Source organism: Passer domesticus, chromosome 2 (assembly GCF_036417665.1).
Source record: "Passer domesticus isolate bPasDom1 chromosome 2, bPasDom1.hap1, whole genome shotgun sequence".
Taxonomy (NCBI): Eukaryota; Metazoa; Chordata; class Aves; order Passeriformes; family Passeridae; genus Passer; species Passer domesticus.
The window spans coordinates 86,625,471-86,641,014 of NC_087475.1; the positions used below are offsets into that span (position 1 = coordinate 86,625,471).

Genomic DNA, 15,544 nt, shown 5'->3' on the forward strand with positions numbered 1-15,544 from the left:
AGAAACTCTGCCCAGCCAGGATCTGGCCCTGGTTTTTGTATTCAGCAGGCATGGAGAAGCATCTGCAAAGTTCTGCCCACCAGAGCTGCTCAGCTGGCTCTTGGCTGTGTTGTACGTTAAACCAAATCCCCAAATGTGCTTGCTTATGCAGCCCTTTGCCAGATTTTTGTGATTTCAGCCATTTTTAGCTTACCTTTACTTCAACTCATAACCAGGTTTATCAGAACATACTTCAGCTTGGAAGTATGCCTTGGTTTTGCTCACAAAGGTGGGTGAGAAAAACCTTGGTTTTACATGTCTCCAAAACCCAGCATCCCAGTGCAGCAGAGCCACGACTGCCATTGGCCATGGGTGGGCTGTAGGTGTACATGCCCTTTCCAAACCTCGTGCCTAGGATGAGATAGTTGCAAAGTAACTTAGAAAAGGTGTCTGGAGAGAAAATGCACTGTAAATTATACACACAGCTCTCTGAAATGCTTCTTCCATCTCCTCCTACCTAAATGCCCACACTTAGGCTGAGATCAGTTCATGCTCAGTGGTAAACAGACTGGTCTAAGAGCTTAGCACCCCTCCTCCCCTTACTGAAGGCTGCCAGCCTTTACATTTACTTAGCAAGTTCTAACAGAGCTTCCCCTTAACCCAGTTTTGTCACCATGATCTGCCTTATCTGACACCTTTACCCCTGGGATTTTGCAGCACTTCAGCAGAACAGGGTTAGGTCTGCATGGCACATGCAGTTGTGCTAGTGCATCAAAGAGATGCTAATTGGGAAGGAGCATAGCGGAGAGCTTGTGACAAGCTAAAGACCACATTTTCTCATCAGCATCTCAATCAACAAGAGCAGATACTGCCCTAACAGTGCCTGGATTTTGTTTTCAGGGACCCCTTTTTGTTATCAGTTGTGGTGGGACACATGCATTTGTGGTTGTGTTGCAGCTTCTTCTTGTGAGACGTACGAGTACCCCCAGCACGGGGGTGGCAGCGCTGTGCAGTCAGTCGAGTCCATGAACGATGGCTACAACTCCTACCTGGTGAGTTGGCCTTGGTGTGGGCCACCACACCACAGGCACCACTTGCACCTTACAGATTCAGAGGCAGGTTGGTTCCAAGTTGGCCCTCACAGCCCAGTTGTGCAAAGCTAAGGGCTAAGAAGGGGTCTATTAATGGTTTCTGCTAAAATCATGGTGGCCTGCAGAGAACAGATGGAGTGGCAACCACCTAACCGAGCATGATGTGCAGAGCTTTGCTTCCACACAGTGTATCTGCCTGCAACTTTGGCCCAAAAAAAACTACCCAAGAGTTTGCCTTCTTCCTGAAAGCCTGGGATGCCGCTGAGCTAAATTTTGACATGTAGCCAGAACAGCCTCTTTTGTGCACTTTCTAAGATTTCCTGAGCTGGAAATGACATTAAAGCAACCTTTCATATTCCATTTTAGTCACGGACACAGCCTAGGGAAGAAAGACTTTCCAGGTTAAGCATGCTTCTCCAGCTCACTCTGATCATGAGGGGATGCTCAGGTCTGGGTGATAAAGACCTTTCTGAAAACTCAGGATATTGCAATGTCTTGGAAACAAAGGAGGTAGACTCCCTCAGTGCAAACTGATGTCCAAGGAGGGGACAGATCATTCCTTCTCTCTGTGCTTAAATTTTAGAGTGAGTCTCCCCTCAGATGTTGTTTGGTTATGATGAAGTGAAGGGTTTTTAGTGGATGGGGTTGAGCAGTGCCTGATGCTCACAGCATGTCCTGCCCCAGCAGGCCAAGGCAGCGGTGGCCCGCTCCCACAGCACCGACTCTGAGGACAACTACGTCCCCATGAACCCTGGTTCCTCGCCCCTAATCCACGCCGAGAAAGCCAACGACAATGCCCAAAGTCTCTACATCCCCATGAGTCCTGGGCCGCATCACTTTGACCTGGTGGGCTTGTCCTCAGCCACCCTTCCCGTGCATAAAGGAGGAGCCGTGGCTCAGTGCCACCGACGGCTGAGTGAAATCCAGCCCCCACCAGTCAACCGCAACCTCAAACCCGACCGGAAAGGTAAGAACGGATGGTTGAGCACAAATCTTTCCAGCAATCCTCCTGTTCCCTTAATACTTCCGACTCCATCTGTGAAGTTGTGTCCAGTCTTAGGCAGGGTGCACTTTGCTACTGCCAGTACAGTCAGACCTTCAGATGTCCCCCATCCCCTTCCTCTTTCAGAAGCTCTGTAGTGCAAATGTAGCTCTCATGGTGCTTGAACAGTTCATCTCAAACCCTTCCAGGCCTTTACAGGAGATGCATGTCACAGGCAGGATTTCACCCCCTTGGCCTGCACCCATCTCTGTGCTCCACCCCAAAATCTCAATGTTGTATTCAGATGACACAATTTTTTTCCTAGAGTTTCCTACTGGCTGGTTCCAGGCAGTTCTTCCTTCAGGGCTCTGCTGAGATTCTCCGTATCTCTCCCTAATCCATTGTCTGACAGGTGGCCAAGGAGATCCTGAGGAGGAGGGCTCCCATCTCTAGGGTGTCAACACCTAACCCCATCAACACTCCATTCAAGGGCTGGGGTTGGAGCATAAAACTCTTCCACCATCCATGATGAGAAGAGCTTTCACGTTACCCTGCAGATGTCCTTTCCCATCCCCTATGGGAAAACTCTCCACACAGAGGCAGTTCAGACCAGGCAAAGCCTGGTCTTGTCCCCATCTAATGCATTAGTTACCACAGATATCTAATGAGTAGTGTTGGGGTTTAGGCATTTTTAGCAGATCTCTGTTCCCTGGAAGGCACAACCCCCTTTTGGGACTACCCATCCACTTTGGGGCTGTGGAGCAGAGGGAGAAATTCACTGTTTTCTCCTAGCTTGGGCATACGTGAGCACAGGGGTTTTGGTTCGGAGTATTTGTCATCAGCAGGGAGGGCTGGGAGGCTGATTAGTAGAATGGGAAATAATCAACCATCTGTTGGGGACACTCTCATGCCAGTCGTGGATACTGAACTGTAGGAACATGCTGCCTCCCAATAAAGGCTTTTCCCTCCCCAGCAAAGCCATCACCGCTGGACCTGAGGAACAACACTGTCATTGATGAGCTTCCCTTCAAATCGCCAGTCACAAAATCCTGGTCCAGGCCAACGTGAGTAATGGCTGGGGGATGAATTCTTGCTTTGCTCTCTGGTCTCGTTCTTACTGACATCCACAGATAGCCATGCTGTCACCTCTGCCATGGATTAAACATTCCCCACATCACAGCTGGTGGCAAGAAGATAAATTCATTTAGGTTGGGATTTCACATGAAAGCCCAGCATGTGGCTAACAAGCTAATTAAGATCCCTTGAAGACATTTCCTGTCTCTGGGATCTGACAACTACTGGAGAGCCGTGGCTCTGACCTGGGACCTGTGGTCCACCACAATTCATGATGCAGCTGAGCCAGACCAACTCAGCCACGCTGTGTGGGGGGCATGATTTCACATCCAAACTATTCCCCCCGAAACCCCACAGTCATCTCAAAGCACAGGGTGACTCTCAGGGTCTGACCAAGCCGTGTTTTGATTGCCTTGAAAGCAAAGCTTAGCCTGAAGGAAGTCTGCAAAATTAAACCAAAGCACTTCAGAGCTATATCTGCCAGCCAAAAATAACAGGATTCGCACAATTCCAGCTCTGCTACTAATTCACGGTCTGATGTTGACCAGTCAAAGGCAGAAGCAAAGCTTGGCTGCTATGACTCCTCTAATAAATTGGATTGTGTGGAGACTGACTGCAGGGCATGAACGCTGTGTGCTGAAATCACTGTGCTGGGAAGCAGCAAGCAGGGTTTGATTGACAAGAGGTCTGACCCTGGAGAAGCTAATGGATTTTTCCCCTATCAGCTAATCATATGACCCTGCTTTACTGAAAGGCAACAAATAGCTTTTTGAGACACGTGCTTTAATGCCAGAAGCTGATTTCATTATTTTGTTCAGTATAATTAGATTTGGCCAATTGAAAGAAAGACAACTCCTGAGAGGATTTGTTTTCCAGCAAAAAATTTGGATAGGGCCTGTACAGTAAACAAATCCTGTTGCTGTGGTGACGCTGGAGGTGAGAGGCTTCGCCAAAGCTGCCCCTCCATCCTCCACAATTAAATGTTTCCTGTGAGATGAAGGAGTTCGTGTAATCTGATTTGTGTGGATAAGAGCAGGAAAGTTATGGGTACATAGCAAGCAAGGTGTTATTAAAAAATTCTAGAAAGAAAAAGTTGAGGAGACCAAACCCAAGGATTTCCGACCCATGGAAAGGACAGGCTGGAGAACCTCAGTGCCGCTAGCTCTTTCTCATGCCCAGATTGGGTCACAGTGATGGTTGCAGGCATCAGGAGCTGCCCTCCCCATCCCTCCCTGGCGAAGGACAAGCAGGACCTGCAGCCATCAGTAACACCTCAACCCTTGCGTTGCAGGCAGAGCTTCAACGCCGGCTCTCTGCAGTACTGTCGCCCTGTCTCCTCCCAGAGCATCACCAGCACTGACTCGGGAGAGAGCGAGGAGAACTACGTGGCCATGGTAAGGGCCCCACAGCTAAGGTAGATGGTTCTGGCAGGACATACAATCTCCCCAGCTCTGCAAATTCCTAGCTCATGACATGGAAGTGCTCAGATAGCACTGTGTGGAGTACATCCTTACGTGCATCCCTCAATGCACAAAACAGGGTGTTTCCTTCTGAAAACAACATGTCTCATTGGAATTTTAAATGTGTATGAGAGCAGAAACATGTATCACCCACATTGCCAGGAATTAAGAGGGGATAAAAAATTTATATGGACTGTCAGGGTGTATTTTCCTAATTAAAGTTGATTTTTTTCAATTTTTTACCCTTAATAGCTGCTGACATCATGTTTCTTTGGGAGCAGGGGCTATCAGAGCAGAAGCAGGGAGTGGCACTGCTTACAGGGAGGGGATTTTGTCTGTTTTGGTGAAGCTACTGACTTGAAGCATATTTTTGAGGCTATGTAGCTGAGGGGTAGAGGAAATCTGTGCTCTGTGCAGCATGGTTGTGATTAGCAAAGATCCCAGAACTGGCCTGGCCTTGCTGAGGTGTGGTTCCAGGGACATGCTAAAGCCCACATCTGCTGTCAGGCATGTGAATAAAATCAGCACAAAGACAGCAGAGCTGCTCTGATATATGAAATCAAGAGCATGAGCTTGAAATACTTGTTAGCACAATATACAACATTTATAGTATCTCAGCAGTTCTTGCACATCCTTGTCCCGGAGGCAGGTGAGCAAATACCCAGGCTCTTTTAAAGGTGCCTCCAACGTGTTTCATTTCTGGATTTGTGTTAATTTCCTTTTTTCTTTCTTCCTTCCCACTTTAATCCTCATTATCTCTCCTGTCTCTTCCCTGCATTAGCAAAACCCCATTTCTGCTTCTCCTGTTCCTAGTGGTACCAACAGCCCAGCGCCTAAAAAGAGTTCGGGGAGTGTGGATTACCTGGCCCTGGACTTCCAGCCAAGCTCACCAGGGCCACACAGGAAGGTATGGGGGATTTTATAAACTTCTGATTAAAAGTGATGCATTTTTAAGGGGTTCTATGCACATTGGCAACAGCACAGCCCAAAGCCTGGACTGGTCTCAGGAATCTATGATGCTCAGAGGGCTGGAGTACCTCTGCTATGTAGGCAGGCTGAGACAGGTGGGATTGTTCAACCTGGAGAAGAAAGGGCTCCAAGGAGACCTTAAACCATCTTCCAGTGCCTAAAGGGGCTACAAGAGGGGTGGAGAGGGACTTTTGACAAGGGCATACAGTGACACTGCAAGGGGTAATGGCTTCAGACTGTCAGAGGGCAAGTTTAGATTAGATATTAGAAAGAAATTCTTTGCTATGAGGGTAGTGAGGCACTTGAACAGACTGCCCAAAGAAGCTTTGGTTGCCACATCCCTGAAAGTCTTCAAGGCCAGGTTAGATGGTGCTTAGAACAGCCTGGTCTAGTGGAAGGTGTTTCTGCCCATGGCATGGTTGAAATGAGATGATCTTTAAGGTACCTTCCAACCCAAACCATTCTGTGTCCCACTGCTATATTTACTCTAGGTCAAACTCAGTCTCTCTTGCATGTCTGCAGCTTTGCTGGCAGTGCAAAGTGGAGGCATGGATGTGCAGGGTTCAGGGATGCTGATGAGACCACAAATTCAGCTGGAGACTACATATTGAAAAGCTGTCAGGAGGTATCCCAAGAGGTATCAGAATTGATTTTTTTCTCCTTCAAAACAACAGGTCCTCCTAGACCAGACTTGGATTTTACACCTGAAAGGTGAAGGACAAGGGTTATATAAACCATTGTGGCAACCATTTGTGAGTTGGCCTCACTTTCTCAAACACCACCTTGTTTCCTAGGCAAAGCATCCCATTGATTAGGTCCTTTTATTATTTGACAGCTCTCCCTTGATGGTTTCTTTCTGCCCAGCAGTATTTCTGCAAGTATCACTCTTTTAAATAATATCCTGTTTTGGAAAAGTGATTTTAGACCACTAAAAAGCATTATCCGGCTCCAGTTACAAGCAGATGCAGGTCCTCTGAAATGCTTGTAAAGTTAGAAAAAACTTCAGGACTCCAGAAGTTATGGTAAAAAGTATCTCCTTGTTCTCAATACATCTCTTGGGAGACCCTGAAAACATATCTATTGTTTTGGGGATGAAAATGAGCTGGTGCCATAGGTGGGTACAGTCAGCACAACTAAAAGGAATAGAGCTGGTACAGGAAAATGAGCAAGATGCAAGGCTGAACTCAAAAAATCAGCAGTTAGAGAACACAATTACAACCAAACATGCATGTGCCAAAGTTTGAGAGAAGGTAGAGACCCACGTGCTGTTTCTACCGTCCCACTGCAATGCAGTCTCGTGCCAGCAAGAGGCAGAGCAGATTGAAATCCTTCATCCAAGTATCTTTGGGAGGTTAGAGGGAGGGTGATGAGCTCTGAAGTCTTCAAGAAAGCAGGAATGGTGTTGGTGGGCTTGTGGCACCTGCTGTGCTGCTGCAGAAAGGAGTGAGAGGGAAGAGCAGGGAGCTGGTGAGTGACCCAACGGTGCCCTGTTTTTCCTCCCCGCAGCCCTCCACCTCGTCGGTCGCCTCAGATGAGAAGGTTGACTACGTGCAAGTGGACAAGGAGAAGACGCAGGCGCTGCAGAGCACTATGCAGGAGTGGACTGATGTGCGGCAGTCCTCGGAGCCTGCCAAGAGCATGAAGCAGTAGTGCCTGCGGCAGGCAGCGAAACAGGCAAATGTCCTGTTGGTTTCCCCCAGCTGCGGCCCCGCTGGGCTGCCAGATCCACTTGGGCTGGATTTCTAAGACTTGTCTGTGGAGGGGAGGGGGTGTCGTCGTTGTTTTTTTTCTCTTAAAACAAAGCAAAACTTAATTTCAGGGGAAGACTTGGCAGATACTGTTTGCCAGTGATAAAGACCAACTATGTTTGGTGGCTAGGTTTGTGCTTTAGCTGCTGGATGCACTATCCAGGAACTTTGACTTAGCAATACCAGGTTTCACCCTACACATCTTTTCCTTACAGCTATTAAAGCCACCTTGTATGTGCTAACACTGCATCATCTCTCCCCGTCTTCTTCCATATCGTACCCTAAACCATGCCACGCAGGTTTGCAGCATCTCCCATAGGATATCATTGCCTAGCTCTGATTCTCCACTCCTTATGGTTGTCCTCTTCTCTGCCTCCTCCCAGTCCCAAAACTGAGCAAAGACCATTGCTTTTGAAATCACTTTTGTTGTCCTGTCTCTTGTAAATAATATGTTCAAAACTTCTGAGGGCTGTTCTGCTCCTGGCTGGACAGCCCCCAAGGTTTTGGTTGGGGTTGTTAACCTTCAGGAGCTTGGCACACCATCCACACCATCCCACTGAGCTGACTTAGGAGCCCAGGACTTGGCCCATCACACACACACATACATGCCAGCACATGCTCTCATGAGTTTGTTGGGGTGTCTTCTGTTTATATTCTCCATTGACTCACAAAGTGAACAGGCTGGAGAGATTGGTTTTGGAAGGGGCTGGAGGGATTGGCTTTGGAAGGTAGAGTTTAAGCACCAGCCCACTGCCTGTCTGAAACCAATTCCTGTGAATCTGACCCTAAAAACCAAAATTTGCGTTTTGTGGCACCAAAAGAAGCCCATAGAGTGAGAGTCCTACATCGTGGCCATTGTGAGATGTCCTGTGGTTGAGTATGAGGGGACAGGGAGGCTCTGGAGACCCTGTGTATGTGGACTGGCATAAGGATGAGTGACAAGAAAGGAGTGGAAGGCTGCTGTGAGGAGGCAGGTGGTGCACTGCAGAGGTTGGTCCTGGGTGAAGAGGTCAGGTAGAATGTTTCTTGGAAGAAAGAAGAGCAATTGAAATGTTGGTTGATGGTGAGGTCGTAGGCTTGGGAAGAGGTTGGTCAGGAGAGTCAGGGCAGGGCGTTTCAGTATGAGCTTTAACGTAGCATTGTGGTTGATTTGTGGAGGGTGCAAAAGGCTGAACTGTGTTCCCCTCATCTTCAGCAATGTTTCTTCAACAGAAAACTGGGGCACGCTTACATTAATGGCCCTAGGCTCTATTTGTGGGTGGGAGTCTGCTGTTGTCCCTTGCCAGCATCCTTAACACTTCCAGGCTTTGGGATCACTCACCAGGCAGCTGCTGAGCACAGAGAGGAGAGAAGGATGAGACAGTTTAATGCATAAAGAGATAATAATTCATGATCTCATGAAAACAGGAAGAACTAATGATTGCCATGGAGCAGCCTGATTGCCAGACAGCAAGCGCTGACACGAATAAACAGGCTGACCGCAAACCAAGAGCCAAATGAAGGAGACATTAGAAAGATTAGGTAATAATATTTATTAAAGAGCTGGAGCTATTCTTTCTGCAAGCTGAACCCCTCCCAGCACTGTGGGCTCTGTGTTTCACCAACACCACCAAGTTGTATTGATAATTAATGCTTAAGCAGTAACACATTTGCTTAATCTTGGTCTGAGCTTGGGAAGGGCCAGACGTGACCCACATGGGATAGGATACCAGTCCCTTAAGGGCTGTGTGCTGGTAAAATAAGTCTTGAACTTTTGACACCATTTTGTATTTTCTTCTCACATGCCATGAAAGGGAAGGATGTTAATGGAAAAGCTCTGACAACCCTGTTGAGACATGGAAGTGTTGGACTTTTATGGAAACAATGAAGCAAATACCCTAATGTTTATGCTAAAAATAATAATTACTAGAAGGGAAAAAAACCCAAAGCCCCAAAGGGGAAGATTTAGCACAGTCAGATGCTTTATGAAGGTCAGGGAGTGTGTTACAGCCTGCAAGGGCCATTGCCTTCAGCTGGAGGCTTGCGCGCTTGCCTGGTGAGTTGACAAAATGAAGACTAGAACACAATACTTCATATTTCTATTGCCCCTTTCATCTCTGCATCTCAGGGAGACTAAACATTGGACCTGATCCAGAGCCCACTGAAGTGTGCATTCACCCGTCTGGGAGAGAGCTCCCCAACAAAAATAATGTCACTCCATTGGAAAGCTGATTTTTTCCTATTTCTTCTTCTAAGGAGTTAGCTTTAGGGGCTCAAGAGAGAACACAGTGGGTTTGAATGCAAGCTGCTGAGTGGGTACCCTGTGCTTGTGCACTGGGACTAGGTGCATCCAGTGCCCACTCCCACGTTTAATCCAAGGAGTTAATTAAGACTGGAAAAGCCTATTGTGGTACTGGAGAAACTAGACCTTTTTCTCCACATTTCACAAATGTCTTTGTTCATGGGTCAGCCATTGGCATGGGATAGCTCTTTTCCCAGGCTCAGACACTGTGTTTTGATAATTTGCTCTCATGAGCATCCCTAACAACTGGTCCATTGCATTTGGCAGACCAAGGACCAAAACAGCCCAAAAGCAGCTACTTAACAACTGCTGGTTGCTGGTCCCTCTCTGCTTTGCAGTGAAGTCAGTGTTTTCACTGAAAGAGATACATTCCTCTACCTATTCCCCTGCAAAGCACCAAGCAAACAGCACCACCAAACTAAGCAGAAGCCCACAGACTCTGTGCCATATAGACATAACTGCATCAACCCCTCCTGAAAGCATTAAGTAGTCAAGGGCTTCAGTGGAAATAGTCACCCATGACGATTGCCAAGCTGATTACAGCAGTCCCTGGTGATTAATGTTTGTGCAGTATTTAGTCTTAAACCATATTGAAAAGCAGCTGCTTTAATTACACGGACTGCCAAGAACTTTGTCCTGAAGGCAACGAGTTTATCACATCCACTTTATACTTGGATACTCAAGTATGACAGGCTCCTTTGTTAGAAATAGGTATTTAAGGAAACTGAGAACAGTGCAAATTATTCATTTTAATTGAAATGAAACTGGCTTGAGCCTTCACATCAGAGCCTGCTCTACAGCTCTATGGTTCAATTTAGAAAAGGGTTATGCTTGCATGTGTGTGTGCTTATGGAGAAGGGTTGTCTGTGGGACAAACATCATGACCTCAATATTTAGTTTTATGAAGCACTGGGTCCACGGCTCAAAGCTTTTCCCAAGCTTGAAAATTACTAAGCAGGTGGTTTTAAAGGCAAACATCTCCAAGAGTGTGTGTATCCCTTGCTGTGAGTATGCAAATGTTGCTCATCATTCCTCTGTCTGGTGAGATGTGTGAGCTGCCTTGGAGCTGATTTGCTCTGAACTGGCATTTGAGTGTTCAGTGGGAAATACATTTCCAGCTCTAAATGGATGCCATGCTTAGGCTTAGTCTCAAGTTGGCAAAAGAGAATAATGTGTGAGCGCAGAGTGTGCCAGGGCAAAGCTGAAAGTCTGGCAAATAGGGCCAAATGCAGAATTGGAACCAAAAGATGGAAGGCTTGGCTTGTCTGGGAGCTAACTGGGATGGATTTGAACTCTGAGCCACCAGCCACTGGCAAGGGTGAGATATGAGAGAACATGAGGTTGGGACAAGAGAAGGCAGGGGAGTTTGCCAGTAAGGTTTGGGTCTTGGTCCTCACCATGTGCTCCTTTGGCCTGTGTCTTGAGTCAGATGTGCAGAGATTTGTGGGTTGTGGAATGCTCAGTAGAAGCCATGCACTGGTGGGACGGGAGCTTCCACCACTCTCAGGCACTTCACTCCCAAGGGGGTCGTCCTGCCTGACAATCTGATGCCTGTGCTCTGGTGTTCAGGAATGCTTGATCCACTCACCCAGCTCTGAGCTGGGCAGGAGAAATCCTACAAGAAATGCGTGGGGACCAGGACGTGCTGGGACACACCTTGCTGAGGGGATCCCATGAGCTGTTCATAGGGCAGCAGTGCCATGGTTTCACAGGGTTGTCCTTGAGGTGCCACCTTCATCCTTGGAGCTTTTCAAGACCAGTCTAATCCAACTCCATAGGTGACCCTGCTTGGAGCATCTCTTCTACACTGACCCCCTGTGCTGCTGGGGTTGAGTGGAGACTCCTATGTGTGAGGGAGGGCATCCATAATGTCCAAAACGGGGACAGGACCACTTCTCTGGCCATGAAACCCAGTGGCAAGGCACACAGTTCAACCTCTAAGGCCATACTACACAATGGGAAGACCTAATCCACACTGGGCCAACCCTTGCACCTTGGAAAGGGCTGGCTGGCCCAGAACAAGTTGTCCAGGACATGGACAGGCAGTTCTAGCAACTGGGAGACAGCTTGAACCTGTAAATTTGTTAGGCTAGATCCAGACCTCTCAGCAAACCCATGCCACCTCCACACCCTGGCATACCAGGAAGGGTTGGCTTGTTTTGGCTATCCAATGATCATGGCTCCTTGGGTGGGGAGGGGGTTACAGCCATGTCCAGGTCTTATGGAAGATGTTAGAATAGTTCCCAGGTGTTGTCTGATCTTTTCTGGCCCAGGAGGCAAGTAAAAGGAGGGTTTTCTCGAGTTGTGCTTGCATTGTGTTGGTGTTTTCCCACCTGGTGATGTAAAAGTTCCATTCCATGTAAAAGCTGATACCCACAGTGTGTGTCCCATTGGAGGGATGCTGTCTAGATGAGATGGATGCAGCAGAGCTGTGATTATGAAGAAGCCCAAGTTCTGCAGGAAGGGGGAAGAGCAAAGCCTAACCCTGGCACCAGCCAGAGAACACACATAACCATCAAAGAGCCATCAAGAAAATGAGAGGGACCAGTCCAGCATCAAATCACAAGGGCCAATAAGCAGATTTAGGACCTCTGATGAGTCTGAGTGCCTCTCTTCTCTGCCCAACCCTCTCACATGTACACAATGATCTTGCAGCTGTTAATGAGGCTCTTGCAGGTCAAGATGTGCACTTTTTGATCATGATTCCTCCTTGGCAGAGCAGTTCATCCCTCTATCAGCCTGTCCTTGGTGTCTCATCATTGTAGTCACAATTTTATCTCCTTGTTCACAACTCCTAGTGTAGTACTGTCGATCAGGTTGCTGATTTAGTGTCTTCTCTTGAGAAAAGTTGATATGTAGCAAGGTGTCACAATACAGCTGTCCCCTTCCAGCCCACGGCCAGCTGGTCCTGGCACGTGGTGTTCAAGTTTTAACACCAGCCAGTAATATCTGAAACAGAAGCTGGGCCACATGGCTCCATCTCTTTAGCTAAAAAAACTTCTCAAATAGACTTGCTCCTAATCAGCAGGGTCTTAATTTTTGATGTAGCCCATTGCTAACATATAATGGGTTCGTTTGTAGGCCAGTGGGTTGACCATATGGGAGAGGTTTGCCCCCAGACCAGGAGATAAGAAACCATCATTTTTATTGTCATTCTCTGGGTGACACCACAGTGTATCTTCATGTGGGATGAGAGGGTTCATGTGAACTCTGTATCCTGCTTTTTCTCCGGCTTGTAAAATGAAGGTTTTTAGTACTTATTTCCCCACCTCACAGATGTGTCATGAGGTGTAATTAATTGACATCTAATAATGCAAAGTGCTGTTTCGATCTGCAGGCAATGGCTTGGCAGCATGTGGTGCTTCCCTGTTGTCATGCCCAGCATCATACATGGCACCAACACATTCCGCTCTACAAAACTCATTAAAAACCCCTTCATCCTTAACTACCAAGGTGAAAAAAAAGCTTGGCAGGATTTTCTTCTGAGTGAGGGGGGTGGGGGAAAAGTCATTTGCACAGTTTTCAGCATTCTGCTGCCACATTTAGCCTGGAAACACCATGGGTTTTTTGAGAGCAGTATGGACGTGGTGGTTGAGCCACGCTGCAGAGGGGGGAAGGGAGCAGGACCCTGGGCTCCACGGGGAGCCTGTCGATGAATCCCGTAGGGTTAGGACCAAACCTTTAGAGTAGTTATATCCCACCCAACTCAGCCCTTGGCAAAGTCAACATGACTTTGCCATCACTGTGTGGGAACTTTGGGCATCATTGTGTGGGAACAAACCCAGTCAGATTAGGGTAGTTTTCTCCATTTGTTTCTTAACCTGCTGCGAGGAGGGGTTGGAGCCCTGGCTGTGAAGCTGTTGCATCAGCAGCCAATTCGCAGGGATGTTTTGTGTGTTTCAAAGCCTATGACTGTTCTTAAAGAGGAGTATTTTTAATTTTTTGATTTCCATTTGTAGAAGGAAGGACAAGAGTAATCTGTGGCAAACTGTACAGTATGTGTCTTCTTGTGGTGTCACTGTTTGAATGGTTATTAAGTTTTCAAATCACTGTGGACAGCTAATCACTTAAGTTATTAATTTATTCTTTGGGGGGTTGTTGTTTGGTTGGGTTTTTTTTAAAGTAATTTGAAACAATTATTTATCCTGTAAATCGGTCTTGAGTGAAGCCTAGATAATACTTTTTTTGCTGTTAATAAACATGGTACATGGCTGACGTGAAGGTGATCTCATTTTTAAGTACTGTATATGCAACAGAAAAGCAACAGGAAAATAAAAGAATGATAATAAATTCCCAGCATAGATTCAGAACAGGGAAAAAAGGGGAAACTAATAAGCAGATCAAGTTTGATTATGTATCATCTTTAAAGCTTTCAGAGCATCTTCTCAACATGTTGCCAAGTGTCTCCTACAGCTTCAAGTGTCCTGTATGGGTAAGGAGGCCCTTTAGGATGTAGCTAGGGCTTTTCCTGATACCAGAACCCAAGCCATGTATTTTTAAGCTGCTAAATTGAATTTCATACTATATATCTGCTCTGCTGCTTGCAGTGTGAGGACAAGTGCTGCCTTCCTCACCTATCAGCAGCTTAGCACCTGTAAGCCTCAGCTCAGGACACCAAATCACCCAAAGAACCTCAGCAAAAGGACAAATCTTCTTGTCCAGAGTTAAAAGTTCAACCATCCCTTTAAGACTTCCTTTAAAAAAAATACAACTGGGAAAAGACACCTCCCTAAGCACAGCTCCTGTAACAGCTTTTTAGACAAGAAGAGCATCATCTCACATCTGCAGCACACATGGAATCCCAAACCAAGAGCTGAGGACTCCCCTGTGGGCTCTCCTTGACCAGAGGCACATATGACAGACAAAACAAGCCATACTGTCTCATATACCATAGCAAATACTTTATCCATATGGCATATGCAAAAGTGACTGGCATTACTAACACTAGTACCAATATGGCATAGACTGTAATTGGTGTGGCACAGATAGTAATACACCATACTCGTACTATACTAGACTTCTGTAGAGCCTTTAATATGGTCCCTTATAACATTCTCAGCTCCTAATTGAAGAGTTTGGTGGATGGACCATTGGATGAACAAGGAATTGGCTGGATGGCCACATTGGAAGAGCTGCAGTCAATGACTCAGTGTCCAAACTAGCAATGAGTAGTGTTCCTCAGAGATCTGTACTGGGACCAATACTATTTAATATCTTCATCCGACATAGCAGTATTGGCTGAGTCCAAAAGGGAAGTCCAGTGCCAATATTTAGAGGAAACCAAGAGGGGCTAAACCAGTCAACCTCATTGCACCACTGACACTCTCCAGGCTGCCATCCGTGCTGAGAACTGCATGCTGTTTACCTCTGCTCATCCCAGAAAATCTTGGGGAAAAAACAAGACATACTTAGGAAAGAGCTTAGCAATGATACAGCCTCTCCAATATTTTCCGTGTTGCTTTGACTATCTGCCTTCATTACTTAGATTATGATCTCATCAAGTTAAAGACAGTCTCCTACAAAAGCACCGTAAGGCAAACAGAACAGCAAATGCCTTCAGGTGATACTCCAGAGTAACAAAAGGAGCTAGCATGACAGCAACAGGAAAACTTGGCAACCTCTTTGAGCAGGAAATAAATAGAAGCCTAGTATTAAAACCAGGAAAGATGGTACATTCTGTGACACTTCAGCTTTGGGTCTTTATTTCCTCTCAGCACCTGACTTAAAAAAAAACCAAACACACTCCACTGCTCATCTACAAGGCTCCACTATTAGTATTGTGATCTTCTAGAGGGCACACAGCTCTGCACTGAGGTTCCCATTCCACCTCTGCCCAATCTCCTCTTCCAAGCCACCACTCTGCAGGACTCTTGAGGAGGGATGCCTCAGCTTCCCCATCTCTTTTTTGACCCATCAGCCCAATATCTATGAGTACTGCAATAAGACACTAAGTCTGTATG

The 15,544-nt window shown here is 46.8% G+C and overlaps 1 protein-coding gene across 5 annotated transcripts in view; it reads left to right on the forward strand.

Moving 5' to 3' along the window:
- Positions 1-13,805, forward strand: part of GAB2 (GRB2 associated binding protein 2) — a 93,461-nt gene extending 79,656 nt beyond the window's left edge. For 2 of the 5 annotated variants that reach the window (XM_064409725.1, XM_064409727.1), the window contains exons 5-10: positions 937-1,031; positions 1,755-2,037; positions 3,026-3,116; positions 4,418-4,520; positions 5,368-5,493; positions 7,062-13,805. In XM_064409725.1, the coding sequence (XP_064265795.1) occupies positions 937-1,031; positions 1,755-2,037; positions 3,026-3,116; positions 4,418-4,520; positions 5,368-5,493; positions 7,062-7,205 (842 nt within the window). In that variant the 3' untranslated portion in view covers positions 7,206-13,805. The remainder of the gene's footprint in view (positions 1-936; positions 1,032-1,754; positions 2,038-3,025; positions 3,117-4,417; positions 4,521-5,367; positions 5,494-7,061) is intronic. The other 3 variants (XM_064409726.1, XM_064409729.1, XR_010356573.1) reach the window with 2 other exon arrangements.
- The last annotated feature ends 1,739 nt before the right edge of the window (positions 13,806-15,544 follow it).